The sequence below is a fragment of the Boleophthalmus pectinirostris genome, unplaced genomic scaffold (genome assembly GCF_026225935.1).
Source record: "Boleophthalmus pectinirostris isolate CB_2022bp ecotype Guang Dong unplaced genomic scaffold, ASM2622593v1 HiC_scaffold_13, whole genome shotgun sequence".
Taxonomy (NCBI): Eukaryota; Metazoa; Chordata; class Actinopteri; order Gobiiformes; family Gobiidae; genus Boleophthalmus; species Boleophthalmus pectinirostris.
In genome coordinates this window covers 16,273,378-16,291,318 of record NW_026571036.1, presented here as the reverse complement: position 1 = coordinate 16,291,318, position 17,941 = coordinate 16,273,378, and the positions used below count along the sequence as shown (strand labels likewise).

The window sequence follows — 17,941 nt, the reverse complement described above, 5'->3', positions numbered from 1 at the left end:
GTGAACTAGCCTCGAAGTATTAAAAGTATTAAAAGTAAACGGCCTTCAAAAGCGTGTACATCTTACAGGGGGGATGTAGGGCTCGTCAGGGGCGCAGTGGTAGTTGCTCATGAGTGCGTGCAGCTGCAGGGAGTTGAGTTTGAGCAGGTGTTGTGGATGTTCTGGACGTCCTGCATCGAGTACTTGTCCATGGTGAGCAGTGTGGTGGCCTGACAAAAGACAAAAGACAAAACACACACACACACAGAGTGAAATAAATAGACCATTTGCATGCAATGTGCGTCAACTGACTAAAGGGGGCGTGGCATTGACGAAAGCTCTCAAATTGTTAAGATCTCGCCAAAAAGTAGTATTAGTAAATAAGATCTTCAATTAAAAACACTAATTCAGCTGTCCTCTATTACCCACAAAACTCAATCCATGCATTCTACACTTAAAGAAGAAAATTCTTAAAATCAAAGTACAAATAATTAGTTGATTAAAAATGTGTTTTACTAAGAAACTATTGATCAATAAATCAACTGAACAACTAAAGAACCACAGCCCTAATTAAAGTATGCAACCGATAAAGAAATACTGGCAGCTGCACCAACAAAGAAAGTGACCTCATACACTACCCTTTTTTATTTTTACTCTACATTTTAGATACATATGGAATTTCAATCTAAAGTATAAAAAAATTTAGTAGAGTTATTTAACTTTTTTCTTTGCTACATAATTCCTTCCTACTCCATATATTTGATGTTTTCTGTATGTAGATAACATTTGTAAAAATAAAAAAAAAAACATTGAGAGGGTGTGTCCAAACTTTTGACAGGTGGCATATATTAGAAAATGAACATCTTTTCTTTGTATATTAGCAAAGAGCCATCATAAGAACATTTCATTATTGATCTCCTCTAACATAGATGCGACCAGTGCGTTTCTTACCTGCACTATTCTGCTGAGGTGGCAGTCCGCGGCCAGCTCCAGCCCCTGCTTCTCAGCCCAGGCCTCGATGTGGCTGAGCTGCTGTCGGAGGATGGCTCCCCAGTAGTGACAGCAGAGCCCTGAGTCACTGTCTGTCACCAGTTTGTTAAAGAGCCACATGTTGACAAAATGGAAGAGCTGAGAAAAGAGCTGGATGGTCAGAGCCGCATTCACCCGACAGCGCCGCAGCAAAGACATGGCCCCTGTGAGCGTGTGCAGAACGTCCTCTGGAGAGAGAACAGCAAAACATTGTGGGTATTTGTAGTAATGAGGGAAACCTATGTTGATAAAAATGGACACTAGTATTGTTTCATTCAAGCACATCATCCCCCTTGACGTGTACAGTGATTTGCAGGTTAATTTTGCACAGCAGTGTTTCTCAAACTGTGCCACAGGAGCTGGTGGCCACTGGCCTTTTCATACAATCATGTAATCGTGTTTTGTACTTTTCATTAGCCTGTTTAGTCCCATTTTAGTTTTGGTGGTAGTTAGAAAGCAAAATATTTGTTTAGGTGGTACTTTGTGTAAAAGTTTTGAGAACAAGTTGATAACACTCACATTCCATCTGTCTGTTTAGTAATTCATTTTTAGACAAATAGGACTGAAACATGAACATTTGGAGAGATTAGTTAGTTTTGAAGTAATACCTCACATAGTTTTGTTACCTATTTTGGGTCTCTGTGGATTATGCTCCTCTGGGTCATCCAGGAAGGCAGGCATGTAGTTATTCAAATCAGCTTGTAGACAGTGAACCAAGTACCTGCACAAATATACCAAGGTTGTTAATATTATCTGAACTTGTATGACCTTCTGAACATAATTTGAATAATTGTGTTAGCATTATATAAAATAGCTATGCCATACAGTAATAGACTTAAACAGACTTAGTCAGAATTTCCAGTAATATTTTATAATAACTATACCCTAATTGGCCTTAATGAAGCATAAAGAAAGACTTGATTCATAACAGACAAATAGTTAATTAAGAATGCTTAGTGGCTAATTAACCTAAACTCTGCATATATCCACTGATTACAGAATGACAAACAATAAGGTCTGTTGCCATAGTGATTAACAATTTAAAACAAAATAGTGCTCAGTATCAATACGCAGAGTTACTGACTTGAAGGCCATCTGGACGAGGTGTGCGAGGATGTCCTGAGCGTCCAGTGTGATCCGGCTGAGGTCTCGGTCCTGTTTGATGAAGTTGAGCAGCTCCGAGGCGTTGGCCATCCAAAACGCCAGAGCCCCCGCGATGTTCTTCTGCTTCTGTAACAGAGACGAGACACCGGTCTGGAGATGTTAGCGAGGAGGGACAAAGGAGAGGCGAATGTGTTAAAAAGAAGAGGGGTTTCTGTTTTGAGTGGCAGCCAGAAGGAGCAGTTGTTACTTCAGGGATAGAGTTATGCCCCACCCACCCCTCTCTCTTTTTGTCTTCCAGAGCAGTCACTAATGTTGTCATGTTTGGTCATTACAGGGACAGATCAGTTGTTGGCAAGTCAGTAAGATGCCTATAATGAAGTCTTTTCTTTTTTAGTTAAAAAATTCTTTACTTCATGCATAGGTCTAGCCATATATCCTTAAAAATGAGATGACGTGCTTTCAGTTCAAACTACTCAAATTAAACCACACCCTATGAATTAAGCCTAAAGATTATGTTTAATTTTGTTCAATCATGAATGGCTTTATACATTTTGTTGAAACATCAAGCCCTAAGGTATAATTCTATGCTGTATGCTAGATAGTAAATGTACTCTTACTTCAAAAATACAGTGTTTATAGATTAAGGTTAAAGTACACTTTATTGTCCCCGTAGCGACATTTGTCCTCCGCATTTAACCCATCCTCATCAGGAGCAGAAGAAACATGTAGAAACATTAGTGACCTCTTCTTTTCCCTGAGAGAACACTGGGTATATCAGGTCATCTGACACGAGACATTATGCATCTCATTTGAAGATGTATTAAAAATATATACATAAAAAAGTACTAAAAAATGACATAAAGCCTAGTGTCAAATAACCTGATTGGCCCACACTCCACCGCTCACACATGTGCACTCATCTATCCCCGCCTTGGAAAAACAAAAAATTAACAAAATGAAGAATGTCCCTTGATTCAGATCAGCCAGAGAACGAGAAATGGAGGCAAGAGCATCCACAAAAGGAAAAAAAAAACATATTTAGGAGACATTAAATACAAAAAAGACGGATGAACAAACACATGGGTCCAGACAGACAAATAAAGCAGAGGAGGTGGAGGTCTCTCTCAAACATGACACAGAACATATGCCGAGAGTCAGATGGGAAAGGAGTGGGGGCTTTGGCTTTGCACTGTTTTTGGTTTGTATTTTAGTAGGAGGCAGGTCCAGGAAGCTGAATGGAATTAGTTGGTTTGATGTTGCTGTTGTTGCTTAGTTTTCCAGCTGTTGGGAGGACGGATTATTATTATAAAGAGTAAGTTCATTGGAGACTTGTTAGAGTGGAGGGAAAAGAAGCAGCAGCAACACTGGGGCTGGTCACAAAGCAGACAGAGAGGAGGACAGAGGAGATGTATGAGGTCGGCGACATGAGATAACATTATGGAGTTAATACTTATTTTAGTTCAATAGACCCTGTTATCATTTATAATCAATACTTATAAGGGATATGTGAAAAGCATTAGTTTCATTCAGGTTTTGTAGGGGGAAACTGAGTGGTCAGCTGGCTAAAAGGTAAGTGATCTGTCTCACAACCAATCCAATCAGGGGAAGATTGCATAAGTAAAATAAGAACAGGCAGATACAGGGAACTAATAAATGGTGAGCCTGAGGGAGGTAGGGGGCTTGAACTTGGACAGTCAGCACATTTTGATGGACATCCTCAGAAGGAGAGGACTGCACAGACAAGCACAGAAGAGGCATTACAATGGGATCATGTGGAATCAGGAAAAAAGTATCCATAGTTCAACAGGAAACCAGCTAGAACTGGTAATAATGTAATTATGCATTATTTATGCCAAATTGTCTATTTTTTTCAGCTAAAACTGGAGAGAGACTCAACCCAAAGGTTTCTATATAATGCAAATCAAGTATATTTTTACTTGTAAAAATATTGACCTATTATTATTGTATGTTTTGTAATGTTTCAGTCATATCGACCACCTCAGAGAAAGAACATGTCCAGGAGACAGAGGGTGAGTTGGAGTCAGACTTCTGTAGCAGCCGCATGTACAGTATACTAGGGTCTATCCTACCTGGTCCCCTTCAGGAATCTCCTGTGTGAAGAAGAGGAGGAGGAGGAGGAGAGGAGGAGGAGAGGAGGACGTTCACAGGACAGAGAGAGAACACGTCAACAGCTACAGTATGGACACAGCCATGTAACGGACACACTACACACATGAGCATGGGTCACTAAAAGACATCCTGCATAAGGCACATGAACTATGTGGAAGTGCAACATAAAATGAACATGTGCATCTTTGGATATAAGTATCTCACATAGTAGTTTAGTAACTTAATTATTTCATGTTTTGACTGTCAATAATTTCATTTCAAAATTATCAAAACAAAATAAAAGTTTGCCAAAACTGTAACGAATGAAGATGCAATCAAAACACAAAGCACAGACAACACAAAACTACAGCTTTGACAAAGGCAGCAGCGGACATAAGACGGTTCTTACAACTACTGCGCTGTAGTGTAAGACAAAAAGCATAAGGGCAAAAACAAAACTGCAACTTTAAGGGGAGAATGCTCACACTAAAGATGTCCAATAAAGAGATAGAGCATATTATGTGTAATCCAATTGTGTAGAGACGGCGTACTGACCTGTATGACTCCCTCCATCATGCTCACCATCTTGTTGACGATGGCGATGACCTTGTGGGTGCGTTCGGAGGGGGACATATCGGGCCGGTAGGACGGGGACAGGACGAAGCGGCAGGCCATGTAAAGGACGTAGGTGGGGGACAGTTTGAAGTGCACTGTGGAGCTGTTGGTGTAGTTGATGATGGCCGATAAGAATGTGTCTTCAGCTGGACAAAAGACAAGAAAAGAAATTTAGGCTTGTAATAGTTTTAAAATGTACTGAAATGTTTGTTCTGCATGCTGTGTAGCTAATTCCCAATTTATTGTAGTTCCTGAATCCTGATCACACACACACACAGTAGGCAAGCATCCACCTGGAAGGTTTAGCAAGAATTTATATATGCGTTTGAGAGATCGATTCCTGGCTATGACAATTTGCATAATGTCTCTACACACATATGTTACCATATTTCTAGAAGCTATTGCAATTTAATTAGCTTAATATAAATACTATTAGTAAATGTCATTATGTGATCTATAAAACCTATAAAATGGGATACAACAAAACCCTGTGAGTGATTTAATAATGGATAGTGTTGACATATGGCCCGGTGCGGTGTGGATGAGACACTTTCCACACCTCCTTTCGGCTGGAAAAACTCATGATCTCAGAGAGGGCCAAATATATAGTGACTGTACACACAAGGAAGGAAGGACCTAAAACTAAATCAATAAACACGAGTGTAGGAAGAGAAGGCAAACAGCGCACAGGGCGTAAAAGGACAGGGAGTGTGGGAAACTGAAACTCAAAAATATTTAAAGTTATCATATCAGTATGTGTGGTATATTTGTGAGTGCATTCATTTTGTCCTGGTTAGATCCTGTTCCAGTCCTGGTCTAGGCTATTGATACTTGCAGTGACATCACGCTGCAAACACTGCCAAATAGGTTTTAAGATCATCTACATCCAAAATAGATTTAAACAACACATTTTCAGGAGCTTGTGATAATTATGTTCATGGTCCAGTTTAGGAATTTGATTTTCTACAAAAAAGTTGAGAGTGACTACCTGTAAAAAACTGTCGGCTGGTGACCATTATTATTTTAGAAGGACTTGTTTAACAGTCAAACACCAGGCTCACCTGTAGTTCCAACTATGTCAGTTCTTTCTAGTCATATTGTGTTAAAATAAAGCTCTTTAAAGTCTAACAGGCCTCAGATAGAGTAATGCTTACAGTTAGCATCACACCCTCAGGGAAAGCTGCAACGTATCAATAAATGTTGCAATGGTGTTATTTTTTTCCATGTTAGTCTTTATGTTAAGTGAAAACCACATAAGCAGCCTATTTATAGTACAATACTATTTGACAAACAGCAATGAATAAGAACTGGTATCTAGAAATTGTTATCTGCGCCTTGTGTTGCATTTTTTTTGTATGAAAAGCGCTCTATAAATAAAGTTTGACTGATTATCTGGCCATATATTTTCACCACATGTTTTTACAGTAATGTCATCCGATAAATTAAGATTTGCTAATTGAGTTACTGTTCCTTTAAGAAACTGAGTGTAGTACAAAATGGCTAGCCGGTTCAAGCAGTGACAGTGCAGTGTAAACACCGTGTGGACAGTAATTCAATAGTTTCCATGTATTGACTGATGCATTATTGTGGTGAGTGGGCAGTGCTTACAGTTGTCTCTGAACTCGATGCTGGCCGGTAGAGTCATCTCTGGCCTGTCCCCCTGAGCGTCCTGAGACCTGGGGGACAAAAGGGCACATGACAGATGTAGATGACATTACATACATGTCACATAGAGCTGTTTGTGGGTAAATAATGATAAAAGATCAGGAAGTGAGTCTCACCTGGCATCCTGCTGCTCCGCACGGATCATCGGCTTCACCATGCCCCGCTCCATATCCAGTTTTCCTGAGCTCTGGACAAGGACACAAATTTGAGGACTGTACGCAATATTTTACATTTGTGAGTAAATGTTAGGTTCAGTTGTGCCTAAAATTATACAAAGCTATAAACACAATAATAGGTTGACTTGCACAGAGACAGATAAACTAAATAAAACATGCAACATATACAAAGCAGCTCAACCCAAAGTTCTCACGACTGCTGCAGTTTCCTCACTGCTTTCGGGAAGACTACAGTTTGTCCCTGCTCTAAATTTGATCAAAGCCCTGTTTCATGTGGGCATGCTACATAATTTCTTGTGAGTCACTGGCACAGTTTTCAACAAAGATGGAAAAAGTAGAGTTCAAAATTAAAATACTAAGATTTAAACTTGACAAAATCTTAAGTCTATGCAATAAAATCTATTACAAAAGACTATGATGAACAGACTCAAGTATTAACGGAAGCACATGATACCAGTCAAAAGCGTTTTAGTTTACTGCCATGTCAATACCTTGCTTGTTGGCAGTGGTGCTCCACTGTGGACGTCTCCGTGAAGGTCAAAGGTAGTCTCTGGGACACTTCTGCATTAGACACAACAGGCACACGACACATGGGGTTACAGACCAGGAAGTGTGCCTTGTCCCGATGACTGTGTAGAACTGACTACCCGCTCAGAGCTAATCCTAGCATACACACAGCAGCAGGCAGAGGAGGCGGGGACAGAGGCAGTAGATGACAGCCTGTTTGTCATATGCACATATAAACACGGACCCCTAATAGACTTAATACAAAATGAGAGCAGGTCCCGAGAGAGACGTAGCAATTAACTTTGAAGGACAGGCTTTGACTTTCCACGCCCGTATGACATCAGGCTAATGACGGCTGATAAACAGCACTGAGCAAATACAGAGAGTAAACACGGAGCGAACAGAGAGATGCTTTATGACACAGAGTCGGTCTTTTAAAAGCAGAGTTCTCCTCTTTTTAGCAAGACTTTACTTCAAAACATACTCAAAGTGCTTTTTTAATGTAGATGGATTATGCATCCAAATATATAGCAATGAAAATGTATTATGACATGTTAATGTTTGTGCTCATGACCAGGGACAATTTTTTTGGCTTGTCTGTATGTAAAAGAAACATAGCATGACAGATATAGAATTTTTAGAGGTCCATTTTTGTTTAAGTTTTATTTGGCACAGAAATGGCATTTAAAAACATGTACCCCACTTCTGTAAAGCTAGGTATTACAAAACCATTGAGATATACTATATGTACAGTATATCCCTTTCACTCTTTCTTGGAATAAAACTCAACGCTACATGACGGTGCCAGTCTGGAGTCTGGAGACTTAAGCTCTCAAAGACAACATAGCGCGTGCCAGACCCCTCTCTCTAATCGGCTTCATTGAAAGGATGTGTCTGAGATCAGTCAGAGAAAAACATTGGAGCAAAGCCTAGAAAACCACAGGGAAGATCTGCGTCCCAAACATCTCCTGCTCCTCCAGACTGATATGACACTGCGCTGTGTTAAATGACAGCTGGCATTGGCTTTGTGAGACTTTATAGGCTCAGACCAGCACCATACATCACGTCCAATCACGGCATCAATTACAGAGACGCTCACTAAAGAGAAACAGCTTGAAAGACCTTACCACAAATGAGAAGCAATAGCAGTTAGTATGAACGCTAACACACAATGGCACAGATGCCTAGACTTGAATTCCTGAGTCCTGTTGTCTTGGATTCTTCTCAGTAAAGTTAGTATATTTATATGTGTATGGTTAAAAGAATTAATATTGCTTACAGGTTAAAACAAACCCCAAAATACATGCAACATTTAACTTCACAGATAAAGTTTACACAAAAAACTTTTGATCCATTTCATTTGTAAAAGCTAACAATACCAAACACACAGTACCTTTGTTAGTTAAATATTGACCAACTTCAAAAGAATATTTCCAAACTCTAAATCCAGGCTTTATGCTCTTTCTTGGGTCCATGTGTGAGAATGAGGCACGGGACGGGGTGTGGCCTGTACCTCATTTTCTGGCAGATTAAAGGGCCCGGGACCTCTGCTCATGTTCATGTGTCTACTCTGAAAACCCACACAGCCCCTCCCCCCTCCGCCCCTCGCCTTCATCTGGGACTCTGGCTGCAGCCACAAACCTCATCAACTCTGCATTCAACTTCAATAACAGAATAGAATTATAAGGAAACGTGAAAGACAAAAGAGGAATGACTTTTATATAAGCTGAATGTGGAAAAAGACAATAGTTACAGTAAGTTTGGGAGACAGCCGTTTGGGGAGTATCCAAAAACGTCCAAATGAATATCGAAGTACATTAACTTTAAGATAGTCTTTACTGAACAAGACAGATGTCAGTGCTTACCCAGACTTGTGCCTTCCTCTCATCATAGCCGCTGTTTGGCCTTTCCCTCCTTGGTCGAACATGGGGTCCACAAACTTGAAGACGTGTGCGGAGCCAAACTGAATGGTGGATCCTGAGCGCAGCACGGTTGTCTCGGTGATACGCTGTCCATCCACAAACGTGTCTGCGTCTGGGCCGTGGGGCGTTACAGTGACCATGCCCTCACTGTGCATGAGGTTACAGTGGTGAGGGAGGATGCCCGGGCCCAGCAGCTGCACACACACAAGTGGGTTATTAGATGGTATTATAGTTGGCAGGATTCTAAAATTTCAAACAGACTTTCGATACTAAAGGAAGAGACTCAGTTCCAATGCCACAACGAGGATAAAAACACTTTTAATTTAAACTGAAGAATGTAATTTTCAACATTAAACCATAGTACTTTCCTTAATATTACCACATAGTCTTATCTGTATAATCAGTCAGTCCTCAGGCATCCAGGTAGGTTCCATATTGGCTCATGGACGCACTGTATACTAGTCTATGTGTCTATCTATTTTATACTTTTTCTGATACAGCCAAGATCATTCTAAAGCTATTCAAGAAAGGTGCATTTCTGTTCAGTGAATGAACTTTTTTAGTATCGATGTGTGTTCAAATGAGTATCTAGTTTCAAAAGAAATTTTAGTTTTGATTACCTGATATGAGTGCCTGATTTTGACTTTGGACAACCCTGTGGTACAACATGTCCATCTCAAATGATAATGATAATGATAGTGACAGCACACTTTCATAACGATTTTGCACACAGTTATTTTCATATACTGAATAAGGGCAAATGGACAGTCAACATTCCTACTAGACATTAGTTCGACTACTGTTGTCAATGCAAATAGAAAATAAGTATTACCTGTATGGCCCCATCGTCTGTGCAGTCAGAGCCCACTTCGGTGATGCTGTGTTGGAGTCTGTAGAGCTTTGGTTTGTCCCGCGAATCGGAACCATCTGAACAAAATGTCAACACACTTTAATAATGCAATGATTCATCAAAGCTACATACATAATGTGTTTGAAATATAAATTGCCATACACATTGCCATTAGAGACAGAACAATTTTGGGGGACAGATGAGGCAGCGTTAAGTTAGTTAAAAGGATGATTAGTTAAAGCTATGCAGCACATTAGTTTGCAAAGAAAAATATCAGAAATTCTGTTGAAATAATATGTTGGTATTCATGTGTAAATAAATGATTGTATTGTAAAAAAGAAAATCAAAATAGAAGCATTTTCATCATATATAGTGCAGCTTACTACACAATCAAACCCATTACTGTGTGTGAGTTTTGTGCCCAAAAGTGCAGCAGGACATAGTAAAAGAAAAGGGGTGCACTGTAGTTGTTTTTACCTTCATGGTGCCGATATGCGTAGTAGGCATAGTGATTCCCTCGCCCTATGCAGGCAGACAGGCAGCAGGCAGGTACCAAGAGGAGGAGACATGCACAAGGCCCCACGCGCACGCACACCCACACACACACGCATACACACAAACCATGCCACGAAGAGGAAGAGAACAGACAGAGCAGAGGGTGAAAATGCAGCCAGGAGGAGAGCGCAGCATCACCTGGTTAAACCCATGTACACATTCATTCACTGTTCACATTCACTGACAAATGTTAAGACATACTGTAAATCTCAATTCTGTAATAAAAAGTGATGGATCATTTTTTGCTCTAGGCTATCTTCATATCTTTGCTTGGATTGTTTGGAACATTTGGAAAGCAATAAGGTTCCATTTAGAAATCTGATCCTTTCTTAAAATAACAATAACAAATGAGATGTTGAAAAATTGGCGTTAAATATTGCCTGATATTCAAGTGTCTATCTATCCATCTATCTATTTATCTTTCTAGTCCAGATACTTTAAACTGACTATGGACTTAATTATATAGATGGACTGCTCTATAATAACCAGACCCATACATTCCCACACACTCTGAGCAGAATACTGTTTAGTTTAAGATCTTGGCAGATTTCCAGAGACAGTGACCCGTCAACCTGACAGTAGATGGAGTAGATGTGTTAGTATAAGCACTCAATGGGACGTTTAACAAGAGCTGTGTCCCCGGTAGGCCCAGTCAGTTAATGGCATGAGAGGGAATGGGGTCAGTAGTGAGGCGCGCCAAGCGGTTAGGGCTGAAATAAGACGACTCTAGGAAAAGACAGAGCTCCGAATTCTCCAAAGGGCTTTACATTGTTCATTGTTGGATGTTTGAGCATATTTCATGATTAACTGTTGTTTTAACTTGCCCCAAAACCCCAAGGCTGTCAAAGGCTTCTTGCAATTATATAACAGAACACTTGTGGAAATACACTTTAAAACTATTATATGAGCTAAAACAAAGAGGCACTATGCATTTATTTAACAGCTTAAATGCTAATGATGTGTGTCACCATTTTGTGTTTAAGTTACATCTGCAGTTGGAAAAAAACACTAGGTAATAACTTAATTGTGCTTATTAACTTGATTGTCCTTTACAGAACTACAAAATTGTCCTTTACAAAACTACAAAATGCAAGTACAGTGACATAGGTTAAAGGTTATAGGTCATGTACAGTATTGGTCCCAGGCAGACTGAATATGCAGGGATCCATTATGGGTTTCCACCATTTCTGTACAGTGCATTTCGAACTCAAAGGGAAATCCTCTGATCACAAGGCCACTAAACCACAGCACAGTAGGAGAGGCAGAAACATCTGGATCCCATAATGCCATATGTGATTTACTTACCTCCACAAAGAAAGGATGTATGCTTCACCTTTGGCTCAACCTATGTTATTGTTTTTACTGGAACTACACTGCTACCTACTGGTCACTGGTTGCTACTACAACCATGTAACCACCCTCTAACTGCGGAAAGTTGAACGTGGATTTTGTGTTTGTACCTGGGCTCAGTTCTACTAGATAAGGCAGTTTCTCAGGTGGCAGAGATCCATCCTTCCTTAAGCCCTTTTCGTCCACTTTCCTCCCTTTCCGGCCTGGATAATCTGGAGGTCGCTTTTTAAGTTGAAATACTAGTGCACCTAAAAACAAGAAAGACATTCAAACATCATTCATATTACAAAAATCACTCCCAACTGGTGTGAAGTAAGATCTACTACTCAGAGCCAGTACAACAATGAATGAAATGTAAAACAAAACCAGACCTAAACAGAAGTAGTTTTGGAACACTTAAGTACAACAATGTCAACATCCAGTCAAAGGAATTTGTTTACAGTTGCAACTCATGCAACATAATGAATTTGTGGTATTTATCTTCCAAGTCAATATAGCTTGACAGGAATATTGTTGACCTGTTTGATTGTACAGCAACTGTGTAAATAAGGAATTTGCACACAGGTTGCAGAAGACAGACAACTACTTGTAGCAAATAAAGAGTAAAGGATTGCACTGGAATTACAACAGTCCACAACTTCTAGGGACTGACTATAATTTAATCTACAAAACTAAGACTGATCAGAAACTATGGTGGAACACAAAAAATTGTAATTACTATGCATAAACAGTAGGAGGGGGTAAATGCCAAAAAATAGAGGGACAAAATGTAGTTGGCAAAATCTACTATTAATATTATTCCTGAATAAATAAATACTTTTGAGCATGTTCCATAGTGAGTTACCTCTGTCTGCGGGCCAGTCCCTGAAGATCTGTAGCGGGCATTCGCTGTCATCAAGGATCACCTCTTTACCTGACTTGTCGTCTTGCTACAAGAAAAACAAAATACAGACTTTAAGTTTAAATCAACAAAGCAGTTACTTACAATGCCATGATTACTGCAACTGGAAAAGGAATACATTGAATGATGGACAACAACTTTACATCAAAATAAAAAAGTACCATAACAATTAGTAAATAATCAGGTAAGGTATCTTATTTTACGAATTTACACAAATCTCGCTTAACAAATTTAATGAGGTAGGCTTTATTAAAAAAGCTTGTAGTGAAATGAAAACAGCGTATAATATGCTTGTACCTGTAGACATATTAATATTGAAAATGCTGGGACCTATTTACCTTATTACCAAATCAGAATAATAGTGTCTCATTGTAAGTACGGTACAAATCTGAGCAGATATAGTCTTTCTAAAAGGACCCCTGATCTTTATGCTGCAATAATCATATTCTCATGTCTCATAAATAGTGCAATTTTCTCCATTTCATCTCACAAATGTGTGTAACTGCTGCTGTCCCACATCCCGGCTCAGCCTCCCTCTCCCCCAGGACATCAGCAGCACACCACATGCTACCAGCCATATACGCTGCCTGTTTCTCCAGCCCATGCTAAGCTAATGGACTCTCCACGTGTCTTTGGCTCATCAACAAACTGCTCATGTGTTGTGTGTGTGTTTGTGTGTGTGCATGTTTGTGTGTGGGTATAAGTGTGCACAAAGTCTCCAGAGGGTCTTTGACTGCAGTGACTGTGCAAGCAGAGTAGATAGCATGTGAGTGCCTTCCACTGTTAAAGGTGTGGGGAAGAGCATCTGGTGCAGTCACGGTGAAACAACGGTGAAATAACTATAATGAACCATTATATGTCCAAGGAAAATATGTATAGTCTGAATATGTACCTATAATACTGAAGTTATAGAACCTTTATTCACAGCAATAGATTTTAACTTTTGATCCATGTTAACATACCTCTGTTTTGTACATCTTTCCTATTCCATATTGATAATATTTGTAGTCATTTTTAACAAAATTGTGATCAAATACCTTCAAACTGTCAATAATAAGTTAGAGTTATTTTTAATATTCAGGGTTACTAGTCAATAAAATATGAATATTTATGAGAAAAATATTTACATGTAAAAGTGCAGTGATGTTTGCAGTATTACCCTTGCTATGCAGTATTCTCGGGGGTTCTCCTTCTCAAGGCCATACTTCTCTAGCGCCTCCACCACAGCGAAGTCCGCTGTGTCCCTGGTGGAGAGCAGAATGGTCTTGTACGGGATGTTGGGCTTTAGGCTGTCTGCGTATATTCGTAATGTGCCTCCTAAAACATAACAACAAACTTCTGGTCAGGCCACAAGTCACAAGCTCAACTTCAAATGCATCAGCAGACATTACCAGTGCACACAATTCTATGTTAAGGCAAGTTTGCAAAGATTGTGTCAAAATAACTGGACTTAAATATTTCTATGTAATTTGTAATTATTCATTATCCGGCATGGCTTGGAAAATGTTATTTTAGCTAGTATACAAATTTGTATATGTGATGTGGCAGTGGTTTCTTTAACTAACACATCTATGCGAGATTTCACTGTAATTTCACAGAGAGGACATATAAGAGTGGAATATTTTTGGTCAAAAATGTGAAAAGGTGTTCGACTTTAGACTAGTAGCTGCGTTTGCGAAAAAAACATTTTCACTAAATTATATTAAGCCCCGTTAAGCCCCCCCAGCAGTGAATAAAAACATCTACCACCAACACACTTAAATTCACAGAAAGAAATGCCAAAAATATATTTTGTTTATGTCACCATGTTCCTCCTCCTGGGATTTGGGGGTGTGACAACCACAGTGTTGCTCATACTAGTTGTAAATATAAAAACTGCACCACATTTCCTTTTAGGGAAAAGTGAATCTGCACATCAGCTCAAAATGATCACCTCTACTCCACAGGGCAGCCATCAGCAGCAGTATTTTGCGAGGCATGACACAAAATAAGCTCTTTAAATGGCACTTTTGGTTGAGATACACGTCACTGTCTAGCCACAAGCTGTACTATCCCAGTGGGCACACGTGGACTGAGGTGTTTTTAGCTTGTGTGCACTGCTCCGTCCGTCTGTTCGTCTGTGAGTGTGAGTCAAGGATTATCTAATCCCTCCAACTGTGAGTTTGCATCATTCATTCAGCCACTGTACAGAGTCTATGAGTAAACAAGCCCAGGCAGGTCTTCCCCACAGAGTGTCACAGCAAAATGTTCAACTAGGATGCATGTGCTATTATTATGCATGTGCTACAAATCAAGGACACTTCACTAGCGTCACACACAATATTTAGCGACTCACAAAAACAAAAAACGATGATACATTTCACATTAAAAGTTGTTGTTTTTTTTTACTTGTCATATAGCATAACTGTCAAAACTCATTTTCCATGGTTAAGGGAAAAACAGAAAAATAAACAAAGTCAGAAGGTTGGTGATGATTTAGCTGTAAAATGTATATGATTTGCTCAGTTTGATAAAACAATTACTTGGAGGCCAGCTAAATAGATCTTTTTAGCAGCTTAAGGAATGCTATGGAGGTTAGTCACTTTTTTTTATTACAAGCCACTAACAATGTGTTCAATTTTAGATTTTTATTAAAATTTAACTGGGTATATTCATGTGTGGACTACCATCATGATAATACAGTCATTATGAAACAGTTTAATTGTGTTTTGTGGCAGCTGATGCCAAAATGGCAGCTAGACAGGCAAATTATTTTTAACAAGATTTAAAATTTGACTAAGTTTTAAAGAACTTACCCGAGTCTGGTCTGCCATCACTGCTCATAAACTCCTGCATGCGTTTCTCCAGTTTCTGCTGCCTCCTCCTCTTCATCACCACCTCCGGGTTGGAGATGGTCCTGGTGAAGCTGGTCTCTGGCATGTCTTTGTACACTTCTGCTGCCAGACGACTGTTCTCCCTACACCCCAAAACACCCCAAGACATTAGCAATAAATAAACGCAAACTTCAATAAAAGAGGACTGCAGTCATAAATTTGAACTAGACAAACGCAGGAACAAGAGGTGAAAAGGGCATCTCTCCATTCTTTCGGCTTTTTGGAGGATTATGTTTTTCTTGGCATTAAAAGCGATGCATTCTCCAAGGACTAGGGGAAGTGAGGGCAGGGACAGGGAGATAAATGTGTCCTACCCGTCCTCCCGGCTCAGACTTTGGTCATCTCCGTCTGGGATGCGGGCAAACTCCTTCTCCCTCTTTTTCTCCTTCTTCTTCTCCTTCTTGGATAAAGTTCTCTTGAAATTCTGGATCACTCCGTCCTTCTCTTTGTCTGGCCCGTTGCTCTGACTCTTCTGTAGGGAGCAAAGAAGACAAGTTTATATATATTTTTAATCACTCCATGTGCAGTTATTTTTATCATTTATGATGTCAAGTTGTTCTGTAGAATTTAATTTAAGACGTGTTTGGATTTTAATCATTTTTCTTTTAATTAAATTGAGTGTGTGGGTGTTCATAACTACAAAAGTGAAAAACCATGTCTAAGGAGATCTGCGTAAACAAATCAATATGCAATAGAAATATGAATGCAAATACTGTTAATGTGAATGTTTGAATGTAATAGTTAATTTATTTTGGAGTATCCTTCTTTTCTCTTTAGCAAATAAATATGTTAATTGCTGGAGCCTATCCCAGTAACGATGTGCCAGAAGCAGACATATTGTTGCACACTTATTGGTAATGGACTAATTCCAAAGAAGTAAAAAAAAATTAACTACACACATAACACATTAAAACACATGTATGGGCAGTTGTTGACCTTGGGTAAAATGTCGTTTTCATTTTTCAGTACAAAGCGTCCTTCTCTGTCGTCTTTGTTCCAGTTTAGTTGAACTACTAAAGGCTTCTCGTCCAAGTCCAGCTGCCGCTCTTCTGAGAAACACAAAAACTTGATTAATTTTACCCAAATATTCAAACTTATCTCACTGGGGAAATATCTTAATGTAATATGTCCTCACCTCCGCTGACGTGGACCTCGTACAGGGAGTATTTAGGTGAAGACAGCATTCTCATGTCTGGTCTAAACTTCTCAGCTAACGTCTCGATGACGTCTTGTGTCGTGGCTGTGCTGGACACGCGGATGCATTTTGTGGCAAAGTTTCCGGCCACGCGGTCCTGGAAGTAAAACCGCATCACGCCATGGAACTCCAAATCCTGAAAAACACAGAAATATATTTTAAGACATCTATACAATAATTTGAATGCAGTATTGAAGGTTTAATATTGAAATGTGTTCACTTTACTAGTTGTATCAACATATGAAAGCTGGAACAATATATTTTTGGGATCTGTATTTATTGTGTACAATTTCTTTGCAAAAGTAGAGACATTTTTGCTATTTTTATGTAATACTGCAAGATTTGAGCTGTAGAATGTCGAATAATGTCTATAGCTACTTATTAGTTCATTGTGCCATTTATTTGCTCCAGCTCTTGCCTTACAGTGATACAGAATATTTAACAATAGGTTTACTGCAATTATCTTGCTTTGTGTGAGTGGCATAAAGTAGTTTCAACATTACTGTTTAGCACAATATTTCTCTGTAGAAATATATCCTGCTTATACATTTGTTATCATGACAGGCCTACAGTTTACACATATAAAAAGGGCGGACTTCATTTAGTGGATACAGGGGATGCATAAAATAAGTGGTCATTAGAGGACATCTTTTGCCTGCAGCCTGAGTTTGACATTTCTGTCACACTTGTGAAATTGCATCATTGCGTCTTGAAGGCACATGACATCATTTTGAGTGCATGGTGTGAGGAGACTGTGTGAGCAGCTCCACTGTTACAGCAGGAGAGGAGAGGAGAGGAGAGAGGGCTTAGAGCCAGAGAGAAGGAGAGAGAAGGAAAGAGGAGAGGAGAGAGAGAATCAGCACATGGTGACACTGATGACAGCAGAGGGTTGATCTGTCATTCACTGGTCATACATCCTCAGGACTGTGCACTAGCAAAGTGAAATAAACAGCTCTGGACTCAACATTGTATCTATACAATCCACTTGATCAAATTTGTGATATTGTGACAGGTCTACAAATTGGTAATAACAAATTTTGAAGCACAATATATAGCTACAGAGATATACTGCAATAAACAACACTATTGAAACGACATTATGCTGCTGACA

At 39.4% G+C, this 17,941-nt stretch overlaps 1 protein-coding gene across 1 annotated transcript in view; it reads right to left on the bottom strand.

Annotated features, from left to right (window-relative positions):
• The window catches only part of afdna (afadin, adherens junction formation factor a), a 46,465-nt gene extending 29,503 nt beyond the window's left edge, over window positions 1–16,962 (bottom strand). Inside the window, 19 exon segments of the mRNA XM_055149125.1 lie at window positions 67–143; window positions 146–209; window positions 931–1,196; window positions 1,635–1,729; window positions 2,093–2,238; window positions 4,203–4,223; window positions 4,777–4,982; window positions 6,445–6,512; window positions 6,618–6,688; window positions 7,169–7,238; window positions 9,050–9,300; window positions 9,939–10,033; window positions 11,972–12,109; window positions 12,706–12,790; window positions 13,922–14,079; window positions 15,558–15,718; window positions 15,950–16,107; window positions 16,572–16,681; window positions 16,771–16,962. Of these exon segments, the coding sequence (XP_055005100.1) occupies window positions 67–143; window positions 146–209; window positions 931–1,196; window positions 1,635–1,729; window positions 2,093–2,238; window positions 4,203–4,223; window positions 4,777–4,982; window positions 6,445–6,512; window positions 6,618–6,688; window positions 7,169–7,238; window positions 9,050–9,300; window positions 9,939–10,033; window positions 11,972–12,109; window positions 12,706–12,790; window positions 13,922–14,079; window positions 15,558–15,718; window positions 15,950–16,107; window positions 16,572–16,681; window positions 16,771–16,945 (2,415 nt within the window). The 5' untranslated portion in view covers window positions 16,946–16,962.
• Window positions 16,963–17,941: the final 979 nt, after the last annotated feature.